The 17,362-nt window shown below is 39.4% G+C and overlaps 2 protein-coding genes across 5 annotated transcripts; both read right to left on the bottom strand.

The window, feature by feature from the left end:
• Positions 1–1,305: 1,305 nt before the first annotated feature.
• On the bottom strand, positions 1,306–10,248 carry fam98a (family with sequence similarity 98 member A). The gene is made up of 8 exons (XM_044373436.1): positions 10,114–10,248; positions 9,338–9,486; positions 8,486–8,620; positions 5,470–5,651; positions 5,216–5,296; positions 5,015–5,131; positions 3,755–3,922; positions 1,306–2,641 (listed from the first exon to the last, which is right to left on the bottom strand). Exons 1-8 carry the CDS (start codon positions 10,149–10,151, stop codon positions 1,982–1,984), a joined length of 1,530 nt encoding a protein of 509 aa, XP_044229371.1. The 5' UTR covers positions 10,152–10,248; the 3' UTR covers positions 1,306–1,981.
• Positions 10,249–13,856: 3,608 nt separating this feature from the next.
• LOC122997596 lies at positions 13,857–17,151 on the bottom strand. 4 transcript variants are annotated; one of them, XM_044373849.1, is made up of 4 exons: positions 17,008–17,151; positions 16,724–16,808; positions 14,800–15,167; positions 13,857–14,526 (listed from the first exon to the last, which is right to left on the bottom strand). In XM_044373849.1, the coding sequence occupies exons 3-4, from the start codon at positions 15,124–15,126 to the stop codon at positions 13,969–13,971; spliced, it is 885 nt and encodes a 294-aa protein (XP_044229784.1). In that variant the 5' UTR covers positions 15,127–15,167; positions 16,724–16,808; positions 17,008–17,151; the 3' UTR covers positions 13,857–13,968. The 4 variants fall into 4 exon arrangements, with proteins under 4 accessions (XP_044229784.1, XP_044229781.1, XP_044229782.1 ...); XM_044373846.1 differs by having other exon boundaries at positions 16,724–16,883; XM_044373847.1 differs by lacking the exon at positions 16,724–16,808.
• Between the last annotated feature and the right edge of the window lie 211 nt (positions 17,152–17,362).

Genomic DNA, 17,362 nt, shown 5'->3' on the forward strand with positions numbered 1-17,362 from the left:
TAAATTATGGACTGCCTTTTTCCACCTAAAGAACGTAGATCCACCTATCACTCTCCCTCTCTGCTGCCAAAACTTTGATCCATGCTTTCACAACATCCAGAATTGAGAAAGAACATCCAGAGTCCTAAATGAACTCCAGTACATGCCGAACTCGGCCATTCACCCACTCCCAATCCTGTGACCACATCACTCCTGTTCTCCACGACGTCCACTGTCTTCCTGTCCCATAACAGATCCAATTCAAAGTCCTTCTCCTCACTCACAAAGCCCTCCATAACCAGGCCCTCTCTTACCTTACCAACCTGCTCCACCACCACACTCCCTCCCACGGCCTTTGCTCCTTTGATGCCAACCTCCTGTCTCAGCCACTCAGGACCAGTCAATGGACCTGGGGCAACAGAGCCGCTGCTCCCTTCCTCTGGAACTCTCTCCTCAAACACAACCGAGACTGCACAGATCTGTCCATGTTCAAATCTATAATCAAAAGACATCTTTTCAGAACTGCTTTTGAAATGTGTGATTATTAATGTGTCATATGTTTTTTAGTGTTGTTTTCTAAGCTATATGTTTTTAGTCTATGATATATGCTTTGAGTATTCTTTTTCTATGATCATGTTATCTAATGTAAAGTGTCTTAGAGTATCCTGAAAAGCGCTCCATAAATAAAATGTATTATTATTATCATTATTATTATTAAGAGTCCCTCAACTGCACACAAGGGGTCACAAGCCAAAACTGTTGGAACCACTCGTTCAATCTTTATCAGTGTGTTGAAATTTATGTTAAATTTTGATCTTAAAAGTAACCAGTAACTATAGCTATCAAATTAATGTAATGGAGTAAAGAGAACAATTCTCTCCTTTGAAGTACAAAGTATAAAGTAGCAGACGACAAAAATACTTACAGAATGTACTATTACCTTAAAAACATACTTGAGGAAATGTATTTAGTTACCTTCCACCACTGCTGAGTGACATACTCACATTGGCTAAATGTTGTAGAATATTAATATAGTCATATTTAACATTTTAATAAATGCTTCTTTTCCTTCAGTATATTATTTAAATCTAGAAGCCAAATGATATACTGTACATACAGTAGTAAGAGATGATACATATTTTTAACTTACTTGTTTATGAATTATTATCAGTTCTTATTTAGGCTTCTTTTTTAGCCTGTGTATATATATCTTTTGTACAGTACAGATTTTAATGAGCTCTCTGCAAAAGCCTAAGTTTGACTAATCATAACATTTTACAATTCCAGACATTGACAATCAGAACTCTGAATGAAAAGAAAACAATATTTTCATTTTAGATTTTATTGCTCAGTCACACATTCATGCAATCCAACATCCATATTTGTATGCACACAATCTTCCATGAGCAGAACAAGATGACATCTCTTAAATAAGTAACAAAGGAGACTCCAGTCAAATCTATTGAAACAAAATGAAGACTGCAAAGATGAAGCGGTTTTCAAGTAATCATCAAATTTAATTTAACTATTAAGGATTTCAAGAATCCTACCAGTAATAATGATGTCCACTTCTAATGTCAGATATGCAATAGGTGCACCAACACTGAAATCTGAGGAATCTTGGCTGTCTTTCAAAGGGTGTCCAATATAAGGCTAATTAAGTGTCAAAATGGGGCCAAAACAACAGAGTCCAGTTAATCAACTAACTTTTTATAGCAGAGAGCTGTTGGCATATTGAGGAGGCAGAGAAAAAATTAACACACTAGTATGGAAAAGCAACGGGCCAAATTAGAACTGCCCTCTAGCAGGAAAGCAATAACTCCAAAAACAGCCTGTAGAGTGTAGACAGTATCTGTATGTGTGTGACTAGTGACCTTAGCCAATTTTTAACCATGCTGAAAATTCAAGATTGTATAATAAAATAAGGCATTTTAGATTTGTTGACACATGGCAAATAGTCGATCTTTGAGTGGACTCTGCTGCAATGCCCCACACTGTGTCTTCAACTAGTGTAGTGTCGACCTTGATTAAAGCCTGCTTGGTTGTAGTGCTGCCCGCCATGTTGGAAGAACTGTTCAAACTGTCCTCCTTGGTTGAAATTCTGGCCACCTCTTCCTCCCCAGCCTCCCCCTTGTCCTCCTCCTCCTCGGCCTCCTCTTCCCCTGCCCCCCCGACCTCCTCGACCCCCACCTCTCTCCTGATGCCAGCCTCCATCTTGGTGGTAATTGTCATGGTAACCACCTCCTCCACCTCCTCCATGGTAGCCAGAGTCCTGGAAGCCTCCTTGGTTGTTCCCTCCTCCTCCGTAACCTCCTCTGCCTCCTCCCCCTTGATGACCTCCTGCGTCTTGATAGTGGCCTTGGTTGTAACCACCTCTCCCTCCACCACCTCCATCTCCCCAGCCACCCTGCACCTTCCCCCCTCTGCCGCCCCCTCCTCTACCCCCCCTCTCTCCATGTCCTCCTCCTCCCCTCTCATAGCCTCCACGGCCACCTTGGGAGTAGTGATCGTAGCCCCCCCTACCGCCTCCATGCCCACCCCCACCGTAGTGTCCTCCGCCTTGGGGTGCATCCTGACGCTTCTGCCAGGAAGGCATCTCTGGAGGTGGAGGCTCAATCTCACAGGGTCTGCCTCCTCTGTCCGGCACTCGGCCCATTAGAACCTGAGAAAAAGGACATGTATTAAAATAAGATGGCTCCTAGTGAAGTGGACAACTATGGCCTCATTTTTTTACCTTGCTTGTATGAGATTAAGTTTTTCAGTATGAATGAACATGTCAGGCAAAAAATATTTAAACTTAGGACAGATGCTGGAGCTTCTGCTTAAAAAGTTTTTTATTTTTCTTTGGACAGCTGAAGAAGTTCTCAGTGCTTGAAAATATAAAGTTGCTTGAAAAGTACATCCTGAACTTTCTGAATGTTTTATACAAAACCAAATATTTGTCTGAATAATAAAGCTAGTAACATCTTTTTAAAAAAATGTTTAATGTCTTTAACAAGATGAAGTAAGTTTTGCACAACAAAATGATCATGATCTTTCAGAACTGGGCAGATGACTCCACAAGTACTTGCCCTAGTAAATCCCAGCGCAGCCAAACATTTACAAAGATCAGTCTGGTTAAAGGACTAGTCTGGTGATAATCTATATATCCTTTTTTTTTTTTTTTTTTTTTTAAATTGCCCACAAATCACCAATTAAATCATCATCGAAGCCTGATATATCTTCTTCCTCTGTGTCATAGAGCTCCATTGTTAAACTATTAAAAACACATCAATGAGTCACACTGTTGCACTGGGTGACATGTTCCTTCATTACCACGAACACACACTGAAGTTTATTTTGAGTCGATCCCATACACACCAGAAATATTCAATAAAGCACAAGACGTGAATTAATTCTCTGCTGAAAATAGTCCCCAACACATGCACTATTCCCTCCTCTTTGAGTAATGTTTGCTAAAAACTATAGTGACCAGCAGTTTGAGGAAATAAATGAGCCTTTTTAAAAATGTGACTATAAATTTTGACCCATTTTTAAAGAGAGATATATATATATATATATATATATACACATACACACTGTATATACCAGTGATCAGTGATGGAAATGCTTACTTCAAAAATCTGCTTCAGCCTTTGTAGGTTTCAGTACACATCAAATTTTTTTGTTTAGACCACACACCGACCAGTCTTGAAACTTTTGCATATCCCGTAAAAATAGTATAAAATAACCAATAAAATTCTATAATTAGCATTAAGTAGAAAAAATGGTTCACCTTATTAATAGCACAAGCAGTCTTCTCTCTTATCTTGCCACTGCTTGTACGTAGGATTTTTGAGAAGTCTTGTCGAGCAGAAAGAAGGTGGGCAACAGAGATTATGCTTTTAGTGTTGAGGGCAGTACGCAGAGGCTGGTAAACTTTGGCCAACTTTTCAGCCTGTGTCTGTAGGAGGACAAACAAAAAAAGGAATCTCATTTACTTTTGGAAAGCAATGGATCAGGTACATTAGTCATATGTCGCAGAAAAGTAGGCCAAAACACAATATTTTGAGTAACAATGAAAACAGGCATGCAGGAGCACTGGTACACTGCACTGCAAATCATGCTTGACACATGTACTTGAACAAGAACAACTGATCTTAAATACTAAGAGGCCTGAGAGGAGACTCAAGTAGTAGAAGTCTTGAAGTGTTGGTGTCACTCGTGCCTATTCGACCTAGATGTTCCAAGAAATATGGAACCAGAGGAACTAATTTCAGGAACTAGGAGCTAAAAGTAAGCCATGTAGATTATGCAAATTAGACCCATGGCGGATTAAAAAAATGACAGCATTGTTTAAAACACAGTATTAACACATGAGGAAACAACACAGAGTCCTACTGTTGTTTTTTGTATTTACTGTTGTGTGACTGATGTGTGAGTTAGATGTAATGAATGAATAAAAAGGAGAAATGCAGAGGTACACATGGATGAAACAGTACACGGGTTGAAGCAGCCCCGATTTATGTGTTTGACCAGTCAGCGATGGGTTAAAACCCCGCCTGTAAACTTCCTGAGAGTTTAGAAAGTAACACCCCCAGACCAGGGACTATCCTGCAGGAACTAAATTTAGTCCCTGGTCTTCTGGTCGAAACACAGGTTTAGTTCCTGAGTTCCTCAAAATGTTCTTGGTCCAGTGGGGGAGTTCCTGTGATGGAAAAACCCTATCTATCTATCTATCTATATATGCACATACATATACACACACACGAGTTAGAAGTGTTGGTGTGGCTGCACTCAAGGTCAGAATATGATCAAATTAGCAGAAACACTTATTTTTTTTATTTCTCTACATGCTTTACGTGTATAAGCTTGACTATTTTCACTTCATCTTCTCTTTGTTAAACAAACTCCGCATCCATAACCAATTCTCCTTTTTCTCCTCAGTAGGACAGCAGATCTGATTGACCTAACTATTGCTAAAGCAAACACAAGTGTACAAAGGAACCCTGTTAAAATCCATTGTTTGTGCTTTCAGATTCAAGTTTCCACATACCTTTGCTCTGTCAGACCAACCAAAAGACTGCACTGTTACATCCAGACGTTTCAACAACATCTTCCTTCTCACTTCATACTCATTAACAAGTGCTTGGTTTATAGCTTCAATTTTTTCCTGGCAAAAACAAGGAAAAGAGTCATTTAGTGATGCACTATCCCACTGATATGTTGTATGTCTTCGTCATTTTTCAGTATTTACCATGTGCACAGGTCCAAGGGCCTTCTTCATCAAAGGCTCTCCAACGTGATTTGGTGGGACTCTACTCATGGCTTCTTTCAGCTAAGAAAAATGGACAATAGGCAGATGTAGTATGTAGTATGGACAAAAAGTCACAACTAAAACTACAATTAAAAAAAGTGTGTGGGGTTTGCAGCTTTTGAAAGGGACTGGCCAGCTTGAAATACAGATTTTTTCCTGCTAGATGCTGTTTTGTTTTTGTTGCGAGTACACACCTTCTTCTCAATTCCACTGAAGAACTGGAACATAGTGATGTTGGCCGGAGGCTTGGACATTCCCAGCGCCATGCAGATGCCCTTCAGTTCCTGGAACATGGGGCTGCCCGACTCCTGGGCTTTTTTCTGAGGTTTGTTAACCAGGATCATCCTCGCTGCCTCCAACTCAGACACCAGAAATGCTGAGATACAAATTGGATTTGGTTAAATTCCTTCCCCCATTACACCATGTTTAAGTTAAAGAAAGTAAAATTTAAAGAATTGGGAAAAACTGTTAAATAAGGCCAGAAGAAATATAGGAAAGTATAGCAGAGAAAGTCCTAGGACTGAACATAGCTAACAAAAGAAGCAAAATATAACAAAAAGACACCAGTAATTTAATTATAGTATATGAACTCTATCTGTGTTTGCTTAAGCATAGGAGGAAAGCCATTAGCCCCGCACCCGCACTGCCAGACCAATTCGCCAATGCAAATTAGTCTGGGACCTCTCAGTTCATTTTTGATTTCCAAGGGGCATTATCAATGGGCACAGACCAAAATGACACAATTGGATAGACCTACAACCAATCAGAGCAATGAAATGTGTGACAAAGTGCTGAGCAACATAGCCCTTAGTATAGTCATCATATCAGATAAACAGGTCAGCTGGAAATCTGTCTGAACAGGAGGGGAGCCAGACGCCTCTGCCAGAGCAAATAAAATGAGCTTGCAGATTCGTCTTGTTCTCAAGATAGAAAGCCTGTAAAAGACCTTTCTTGTGCCTGACATTAAGCTTGTTTGGGGTGAATATAACCTCTGCTGGAAAGTGGATGAGAGCAGATGGCTGCAGCCAGGGAAAGTGACAAAAACTCTGACCTGCTAGCCTCCAGCAGAGATGTGGAGCTACAGAGGTCTGCTAACCTCACTTCTTTCTAACTCCACACCCCCAGATTTTTTTGTCATTTTCAAACTTGTAGTCTTAAGCCCCAACCGATGCTGACTCAACTGATATAACTTGAGGCAAATTTCACACAGCTCCCTCTAGAGACATAAAGGGCTTTATACTACTTTTTTCACACGTGCAGTAGTACTCCCCAACACCTGGAGACACACGCTGATGTACAATTGGTGGAGTTGTTTTTTATCCTTGTGTTCTTTGATGTTTTTCATGGATTATATAAAGTACTTTAAATTGCCTTTGTGTAAGAAATGTGCTATAGAAATAAACTTGCCTTGCCTAGTGAGTGAGCCAATAGCATTAGCTCAAAAGTGACACAAAATAAATGTATTTGCAACTCTATGTCAGATAATCTTAAATGATTCTGTAGATAGGTCTGGCAGCTGTGTGGGATATTCATTCAAATATTTTGGGCTACCAGATGTTACTTTGCCATTTTCCCTTTGATTATAAGGTAATGTCACAATTATCCCAGCTAGTGAAGGTAGTTTATCATCACTGCCAAATTTAAACACATGGCCCCTAAAATAGTTCAAGAAATAAATCAACTTTTTTAGTTACCAATACTAGTATTTATCCTGCTATTAGTCAGCAAAATGTATTCAAATGTTATCAAGGGGCTTACTATCACACATGATTTAACAGGAAAGGTTTGAAAAAGTTTCAGATTTCATGAAGTGTTATTCATCAAAATGCATTATATGTATCCTTGAGGTAAAATGAACATGTTGAATGCATTTCCTCCCTCATAAAACATCTGCAGTTTTAAAATATTTTAAATCCTGTATTGTTTCCATCCATGTTTGCTTGCTAGCAGTCTTCCTTTTAATGCATTTCTTAATGTGTTTCTTAGTATGTTACCCCCACCTGTAGGTCAGTCGAATAGTGTGAAACCAGGCAGCAATGTGCATCACGTCTCCCTTGTGCTAGTCCACATGCACGAGACAAGTGAAACGGGGAACCACATCACTTAAAAACATTGCTCTATCACGTTATTAGTGGTCAAAATCTCCACAGTGTACCTTTAAAAGGTGGTTATCAAACTTGAACATGAACTAATACAAATGGTTTGCTCTTGTTATTGAAGTACTGGGACTTGATGTGTATAAGTATGGTGTAAAATACGAGTCAAAGTATCCTGGTTTGGCAATGAAACAAAACATAAACAAGACCAAAAAAAACAACAACAAAAAAAAAAACTACCAGAACCTGCCGTTTAAAGCTCCTACACACCCATGACACACCCACACAGGTGTTTTCACTGATTCAGGGTTTTCCCTGGATTTTTTTTGAGACAAAGGTGACAAAGGTTTGAGAATGTGCATGGTGCGGCATACAGTTTCTGCACCTACCTTAAGAATGTTGTGTACTTAGGTGAAAAAAATCATGATCTGATTGACAAAAGTGCCCATAGGGATTTAAATTTGATCCCAAGATGGAACAAATGGACAGATAGACTGTCTGGATGCTGCACTGCCCTCGCAGTTGAGTTCCGCCTTTTATCTCACACCATCAATATCACATGCCAGAATTTTCACCAAAGGCGGTGGCCAGTAATAGAAAGGCAGCTGCCTTTGAGTTAGACAGGCAGGGAGAACCCTGCTTATTTTGCCTCATTAAACGTCCTGGCAGGACTATGCGTGAGGTGATGGTGGGGTGGGAATATTTATTTATTTAACATTCTTATCAGTACTTGCAGTTTGGTAACCTCACATAATTCGCAGCCTCCCTTCACTTAACTTTAACCTGAGCAGAAGTCTAACCAGCCAGAATAACTGAACACATCTGAGTGGGTGTGCAGAGCCTTGCAAAACTAACACAGGCTGAAAACACATGCTTTTACTGCCATCTAATGGTTGCTACATGTTATGTTGACACCCTGTGCAGAATGACGCCTAACAATATACAGTATGATTGTGCAATACTATATCGCAGCTGGGTGTGGAACCGTACATGAAAAGTGTAAGAGACTTTAACCTTTCAGCCCACAAGTCAATGCAACAATACTCGTTTCCATGAAAGATTCAGTGTTAAATTGCTCTTTTAAAAGAGGAGTTTCAAAGTGTTGTTATCATACTGAGCAACAGCAGGCAGTCGTTCCTGTTGAGAAGCCTCTGGGTGATGTCTCCGCTAGTGAGGGCAGAGTAAGGACAGGCAAGCTCTGACAGTAGACCGCTCATCTCCAGCTGGAAACCCTCCGCCTCGCTCGGACCTGGGATGGGTACAATGACAAACGCAGAGGACATGATGTCACAAGACAGAAAATAGTCTGGTTAGAACTCACACATACCCAGTCTAAGCCATCAGCTAGTTACACTGGTGGTGTTAGCAGCAACTTGACAGACTTCAAACAGAAACCTTCAGTGCTGAAGATGATATTCATGTATAATTTCTATTTTTGCCAGATTGTGCTGTAGCTCTGTAATTTCTATCTGCTCAGCCACATAAATACATAGAAAGCCTAACTACTTACTCCAAGCTCTGTTTTTTCGGGGTTGAAAAATCAAATAAACTAAATTTGGAGTAATGCATCAGGTCTTTCCATGTCTCTACAAATGGCATGTAACAGGTGTGTGTGGTTGTCCAGTGACATGAGAAATGTCAAAATGTAGGTATGGACTAACATCAGTTAAAATCTTAGAAATCTAATGAAATTCAGTCCCAAGCACGCGGTAATTGAACGTTTTTGTACAAGCTATATTTTCAACACGTCACCTCCAGCCTGATTAAGTTAATCATGGTATTTCCTGCTCCATGACAGTAAACACAAAGCATAGCATGTGTCATTCAACAATGTAGTTTACTTTTATTTCCTTGGGCATCGTCATTGTCAATAATTAAAAATGATACTAGAAGAAACATTTGGTGTTAATCTTGTGTCACTATTGAATTGTGCATCAGAAGCAACTTAAGACAGAATATGTCTTACAGTTAGTGGCATGGACATTTTCCTCCAGCTTGCTGTAGAGTCTAAGCTCTGAGACGATCCAGGCACAGAGTTTAGTGAATTCAGGTGAAGCTGCCCCTCCACTCACAGCAGAGTCCAGAGACCCTTCCTCCAACAGTGGGCCTTGGTACCTTCAAAGACACACATAGCTCACATTAAAACACATGCAATCTGAGCCACAGCTCTTTGTCAATCTACAAACTAATTTGTAGTTGTAAGCCAAACTACGTTTAAAAAGATGCTTATTTAAAGATGTCTTTATCATTGCTAAACGTAAATGCCGCACAGAAATTAGCAAAGGACCTCCAGTGATTTGAGAGCAGCTCCAGGATATTTGAGCATATCAATAATTACAACAGATAGATACATAACGTAGATAAATACATAGATAGATAGATAGATAGATATTTTTAGAAAGTGGGGCTGGAATTGGTTAACAGAAAGGAATGTGTTGGAACTGATCCTGATGGGAATCATGACGGGGGCAGCTTCTGCTGACACAGCTTGTGGCACAACATGTAAAATCCGTCTGTATGTCGACTGCTTCGCATGTAGATAGCTATGATGCAATGAATAGTTATGGGAAAATTATAAACTGTCAGACCAACGTTGGCTAGCTACAACAGCAGGTTAGCTAAAGCACGCTCCATTGCATTGCGCTGGATAAAATAACAGAGACTAGGCTGGTCATTGTTGAAATGCGAGCATTTGCAAATCATCTTCACACAGCGGTATACTTATTAGGTTCCCTTACTTACCCTAAATCTTCAAGAGAGACGAGTATGTCATTCTCCATCCCAATAATTTATAGTTATGTTCTAAAATAACGTAATGTCAAACCGGGTTTTCACATCAGCCAGCTCAGCTGATACACGTTTAACTTCTACTTCTTCTTCTTTAGATTTATTGGTAGTTGGCAAACCGTCTTATAGGCCCATTACCACCATCTACTGGAGTGACTAGGGCAGGGAAAAAAAACATCTCTGCTAAACATGTTTCTCTTTAATTAATTAAAAATAGATGTTACATGATTCCTTCCCAATAAGATTTCCTGACGTAATATAATGTTTTGTTTCCTTTAGTGCTGATGCTATTTTATTATTATAATCAGTCTTTATTAAACAAGGACCATACATAAAAAACATTAATCTCAAAATGAGATGTTTTATGCCAGATTTAGCTATTAGCTAATTTCCATCTGCAGTCCCTGGGCAGGTACACAGAACAATTACCAGATAATAAAAACATGAATGTACATGTGACACTATTGCATAGTCTCTGTCACACTAAGAATTCTACAAACAAATCTAAAAACACACATCAACATATACCAGCACATTCATGCAGTACAGCTATAGGATTACAGTTCATTACAATTTAAAATCTAAATCACTGTAAAATAAATGTTGACATGACTGGTTGCTCAATATCCATTTTTTGCACCATGGGAAAAAGAATGAAAGTCTGTGCAAGTTTTAAACTCACCTGGAAGAATATCCCCCATTGCTGTAAATGAAAAAGCAGATTATGCAAAAGCAGTCCACCACATAGGGATGTGTAAGTCTGAGTTTAGAGCAGATTGAGAGGTTCTGCTCATTTGCTCAGAGCAGAGATGAAAAAAGCTCTTCAGTGGTGGAGGAGCAGCATTGTGAATTATCTGGAATACCAACTGAACTTCTGAAAACAGAATGAGATTTTCATGTAATTTAATGATTTAAGGCTTGTTTAAAAAGAATTTCACCTGGTTTCAGCACAGTCTTACTGGCCTGGGACCAGCACGATATACAATAATGAAGATGTGAAAAAATCATTGCATGCAAAAACGTTTTTGATGCTTCTATTGTTAATGAGTTCCTAATATGTCTTAATTTAACCATGTTATATTTCAATTTTTGACTCATCTTTTAATATGGCTTTCAAAAGTCAAGTTGGAATCCAAAGTCATACCTAAATATTTAACCTCATCAACATTTTTGATTATTTGTCCATTAACACTATGCTGTGGATACAGTTTGTTTTTGTTTAATGAGAGCTTAGTGGCCATTTGTTCAGCATCTTTCCTGTGTCACCAGCTGCTTTATTAGGAACATCTGTGCAATCTAATCCAATCCAATACAACAGTTCTGCCATAAATTCAGTTTTTGTTGACATTGTCAGAAAGTTGATTATTCTACTTTATGTTTATTATTGAGGTCGTGGTGGGGATGGTGGTGTAATGGACTGCATTATATTGAAAAGTGTTCCTAATATTTTTGTCCCCCTCATATATGTTAATGGAGTAGATATTAAAAATGCCCCAGTGACAATGTATTGGGTGTGTACTTATTTCATGAAGTGTTTGATTAAGCCTTGTATGCCAGAATGTTAACGACGGTCATCACTACCAACATGCATTGGTTCAGACATAATTTGGTGAAATCTTTGTACATTTGGAGATAGAATAACCAAGACGACGTCACCTTTATATCTGAAAAAAATCTTGATAGTTATGATCAGTTCATAGATGTATTCAACTTCCCTTGCCCTTAGAGAATTTAAAACAAATGAAGGTCTTGTCATTGTACAGTTTCATAGTTAATACCTTCGACTGTATACTGTATAAACATCTTATAAACAGTACATGGTTTAAACAGGTATATCATATAACATTTCACCAGAATCTAATTAGGAGGCCTCCATTTAAAGGCCCCCTTCAGACATCTTTTAAGATGTTTGTAAACTACTCTACTGAATAATAATTTGTCTGATATATTTTTTCCACAAAAAAGTTAGTTTGTTAAAATAACCAAAAATACATCTCCTCCTTCTTCCTCATTAAAAATTACTCAATCTATAAATATGCAAATATATTTTATTTTTATTTTATTCAGAAGTTTAACCATTGGACAGAAGATGTCCCCTACTTCACTGTAAAGTCCATTTTCAGTGTGTGTGCACTGAGGGCATCAAGTTTCCACATCACTTTTGTGTAAGTTGACTATTGGACAAGAATTGGCTTCCAAAATATTTGTAATGTCACAAATCATACCCCCCTTAAAATCTGATTTTCAATGAGCACAGAGAAACTTTTCACTTTCAGCAGATGAATGTGCAAACAAACTTAAGAGTGTTAAACTCTGCACATAGATCATTCAGCACAGTGAAGCTCAAACACTTGAAAGATGCTACATAAATAAAATTTATTTTATAATCAACTCTGCACTAACATACAAAACACCTTAAAAATGAAATGTCTCATGAAAGATTAATAGAAAAAGATTTAATCCAAATGTTTAAATGACTCAGAAACACACCTTTGCAATATAGTCACATTCATGAATGTGACCTGTGAATTCTGTTGTTATTGTGTTGAAGCCCTCCCACAAGATTGCACTTGTTAGTCCACTACATTCATCTGATGGCAGCAGTTGCTATTACTTTATGATGACTCACATGAAGTTTGCATGCAAATCACACAGTCAATTTATATGTGTGTCTATGGATTAAACCCCACTGGTAAGAACTCAGTTTGGACCAGCTGTAACCAAAATGCTGCTTAACACACAATTTGCAATAACAGTCTCCTGTTTAACCATTGAGTTGAGCCGAGTTTCATGTCCAGCCACTGGAATTCAGCCGGGATCAACAAACCAGTGCAATGAGATGAAGAGGGCCAATTTGAAAAGCTAGGTGATGATTTTCAGGGAGAACAGAGGTACTATAAAACATATCATGTTACAGGGAGTATGTTGGATTCTATGTTAATATCAAAAATATCACACAGTGGATAATTCATACTGAAAAACATGTGATGGGCCCAGTGCACCAAAAGCAGTGAAGCAGCAGTGTAGAAAACACACAAAGACAAGTGATATTATTCTTACTTTCCAGATCTGCAGAATTTCAGGTGAGTGTTTAGGTCTGTTTGTTCAGTAAATGCAAACCACTCTACATTGGAACTATTTTCAATAGAGGAATAAATTGTATTTGAAGCAAAGTTCTGTGCATGATTGTTCTCAACAGCCAGTACTGATTAGTAAACACAAGAAGCAATCACAATAATCCAATCCTTGTAGATATATCGTGTATATGAAAAAGGGGACTCTGTGGGTTTACAGATGTAATAATCCTGTGATTATATCCACACACAAAATCTTCGAACAAAACATTAAGGATAAGTTACATTTGATTTTCCCCTTTATGTGAAATGTGTGACGAAATTAAGTTTGCCTTGCCAAACATAATGTCATTTACGTGTCTATGGTGTTACCTGGTGTTACATATAATGTTAAAATAGGATGCGTTAGCATCATCCTTTTTAAACTGTGAAACCAAGTTGTTCCATCTCATTTCACTTCCCACCATAACCACTGATCCCCTAGTAGGACTACAGACAGAAATGTAAGCATGAATACTGTATATGAGTAATGCATATGGGATAGATGTCTTTAAAACATATCATCTTAAAACAACATATTCTCCCAACCTACATTATTTGCAAAGTAAGACAGAGAGGACAGACTTCAATCAAATGTTTTATTGTGTAAAAAAAAAAACACAATAAACTGATGTTTAAAAAACAACAACAAGAAAGCATCTTGGTTAACTGTGTTTAGTCAGTTCAGTGTTCATGTTCACAGTTTTCCCTGGAGCCCCTTCTTAGTCTCATAAACAAGCTGCGCCAGCTTGAACTCAAACTCATCCAGTTCGGGTGTTGGCAGAGTCCTGGCAAACTCTATCAAAGATGTAAATCGCTGTGCAAACTTGTCCTCTTGTGGCTGCCTCAACATTTGCAGCTCCTCCATGTGTTTACGCTGCCTCTCCACCCATGACGCACTCCACTCTTGAATAAATGACAGGAGCTGCGAAACAGATGCCTCCTCGTCGCTCTCTGCCCGCCGCTTGGCTGCCTTCCTCCTCCTCCTTGCCACATCCAACTGTGGTGAGGAACACACCAACGGTGCCCCCTGGTTGTCTTGCAATGCCCTGGTGGATTCCAGGACTGACTGCCTGCTTGTATCACTGCTCTCTGACAGGTGGCTGTGCTGGGTGGGTGTGTAGTGGTGCTGGCCACGGCTCACAGAGAGGTCAGTGTCCCGGCTTGCCAAGCAAAGGGGCTGGCTGCTGATCTCTGGCTGACTCGCATTGATGACTGACGACTGTGGCCCATCAGACGATATAGCAGTCTCTCTCTGCAGAGACAGCATTGCAAGTTTTAAACTCAGGAATTAAAACACATCCATTGTTGTGTCAGCTCCAGTCAGTTGCTTTGTGCTAGCTAGTTAGTAATATTAGCAGCATGCTCAGTGGCAAGAAAAGCAGCATGCTAGCTGGCAGTGGGAAGTGGCTATCTTTGAGGAGAAAAAAACTCTTTCGAGAAAAGAGCAAAGACAGAACAAGCAAAAAACACAGCAGACCTATGTGGTGGTAAATGCACATTCATGAAGAAGACAAAACATAATTACCTCATCCTTGACCATGTTGTCCACTGTCTGGCGGTGTTTGACGAAGGTGCACAGCCAGGACAGTTGGGTGTAAAGAACAGGAGTCTTTTCCCCTCCAGTTGTTCCATTCTGCCTACCCTTCAGCGCCCTCTTTTTTGCTTTTGCAAAGCGATCACGAAGCTTGTTCCACTTCATTTTCACCTCTTCTGGGCCACATCCCACTATCTCGCCAATCTGTCGCCAAGAATTCAGTGTTTTCTGTGTATCTTTGTAGTCACGGAGGGATGCATCATACAAATGAGGATAAAGACGCACAGCCTCAGACAGTCTCTCCTCGAAGGGGTTCATGTCGCAGGTTGCAGGTTTAACACAGAAAGCAATGGAAGTAGCTGTGTGAAGAATGAAAAACAACAGTTTGAGAGAGGTGCTAAATAAATACAATTTTCACACCTTCATACACCTGGCCAGTCACTGACTTGGGTGTGATTGTCTGTTTTGGGAAGTTCAAAAAATGTCAGACAATCTCCCCTCCTCCACCATCTGAAAAGCAGCCTATGATGGGTGGGGGTTTCAGATGCTATTAGACCACCTGAAAGGAATTTGGTTTGAAGTATACAGTAAATCAAACTTAATATAGCCACTTACTTGAATTCTTAAGTTTAACTTGTTGGGGTACTTAAGCTGACCAAACTTAAGGAATGTTTCAGGACAGCCATTCAAGATCATTTGTCACTGTGCGAAGAATACAGTTTTAACATTTTTGTCAAAGTCATTGACTTGACTATTGAACTCAAAAATTGCAACTTGTTGAGATGCCCCTCCACTCACAGCAGAATCCAGAGACCCTTCCTCCAACAGCAGGCCTTGGTGCCTATTAATCTGCAATACAGATTTGGTTTAGCAAAGCCAATATTGACTCTGGAGACTTGTTGCCAAATACCTCCAGCGTTCACCAATACAGCCATACTATATTTAAAAATCTGCTTATTTAAAGATGTCTTGATTATTACTAAACATAAATACCACACAGAAATTAGCTCAGGACCTCCAGTGATTTGTGAGCAGCCCCCGGATGTTTGAGCATATTAATAATTACGACGCATACATAAATAGATATTTTTAGAATGTGAACGTCATTTTATCAAAGTCCATTTTTGGCTCAACAAACTCAGTCTGGCCGATATTTACATATCGAGAGCTATGATGCTCATACACTCACTGGCTACTTTAATAGGTAAACCTGTGCAATCTAATGCAATCCAATACAATGGCTCTGCCATAAAAAAAATCTACATTTATCAAGCTTATACGTTTTCAGTTTTTGTTGACATTGTCAGAAAGTTGATTATTCTACTTTATGTTTATTATTGAGGTCGTGGCGGTGTATTGAATGGTGTTCTCACATTTTGTCCACTCCATTAACATACATGAGGGGGAAAAATATTAGGAACACTTTTTTAATGTAATGCACTTCAGTACAACACCACCATCCACTACGACCTCGATAATAAAAAAAGTAGAAGTAACACCTTTCTGACAACAAAAACTAAAAATGTATAAGTTTCGTAAGAGTAGAACTTATGGCAGAGCTGTTGTATTACATTCAATTAGATTTCACAGATGTACCTAATGAAGTGGCTGGTGTATATAGCTAAGGAAAAATCATCTTACGACGTGCTGTCCGACCACGTCGGAAATCAAATGTGTTTATAGTTGATCCGAACGGCTTCACTCAAAGGCGACTGTCACAGAGAGGGGAGGGAGCGGGGAGACCTGATATCTGTTAAACTGGCAGATAAGGGCGCAGATTTTCAGACAGGCTCTCCTGGAAGACAATCATAATGTTGCACTCAGCTGTTCACATGAAACGTGAAATAAACAGTTGTATCAAGAATAAAAAAAGGAGAGATAGACAGAGAAGTTGAAACCGTGGCTCCTCTCTCACCTCTGCACAGCTGGCCAATCACTGCGTGAAGGGGGAGTGAATGTCGGCTTGTCCGTTTCAGAAAGTTACAGAAATGACCGTGCACCTATTCGCCGTCGGAAAGGTGCCGGGGGAGGGGGGTTAACTGGATTTTCACCGTCCGTTAAGCATGTCTGAGGGACTATACAGCAGCCTTAACATCACTAACGTACAACAGTAACTTAGCTGTTTAGCTAAAGCAAGCTATGTTGCATTGCGTTGACTAAAATAACACAGCAGTATACGTATTAGATTCTTTTACTCACCCTAAATCTTCAAAAGAGACAGAATGTCCGTCCCTATAATCTATAGTTATGTTCTAAAAACACATAATGTCCAGCAGGATTTTCACATCAGCCATCTGCTGCTTCTTCATCTTTTTCTCTTTGGAGTTTTACGGCAGTTAGTATCCTTCATGTTGCATTACTGCCACCTCCTGGTTTAGTATCCAAAAAAAAGTCCCTAAAAAAACAACCGTCTTCTGCCCTCTCCACTACCTCCATACTATAAAATACTTTTTGGATCATTCAATTTCCCATCCACCTCCGGTATGTTTTACACAACCACAGCGCGCTGGTAGGTACCACAATACATATCCCACACAGAACTGAGAAACAATTG

This window comes from Thunnus albacares, chromosome 14, assembly GCF_914725855.1.
Source record: "Thunnus albacares chromosome 14, fThuAlb1.1, whole genome shotgun sequence".
NCBI lineage: Eukaryota > Metazoa > Chordata > Actinopteri > Scombriformes > Scombridae > Thunnus > Thunnus albacares.

Coding starts and splice junctions, on each gene's coding strand:
- fam98a (XM_044373436.1), bottom strand. CDS start 10,151: ATGGAGAATGACATACTCGTCTCTCTTGAAGATTTAGG. Junction 9,487..10,113: donor GTCTCTCTTGAAGATTTAGG/GTAAGTAAGGGA, acceptor GTGTCTTTGAAG/GTACCAAGGCCCACTGTTGG. Junction 8,621..9,337: donor AAATGTCCATGCCACTAACT/GTAAGACATATT, acceptor TACCCATCCCAG/GTCCGAGCGAGGCGGAGGGT.
- LOC122997596 (XM_044373847.1), bottom strand. CDS start 15,126: ATGAACCCCTTCGAGGAGAGACTGTCTGAGGCTGTGCGTCTTTATCCT. Junction 14,527..14,799: donor ACAACATGGTCAAGGATGAG/GTAATTATGTTT, acceptor CTGTCTCTGCAG/AGAGAGACTGCTATATCGTC.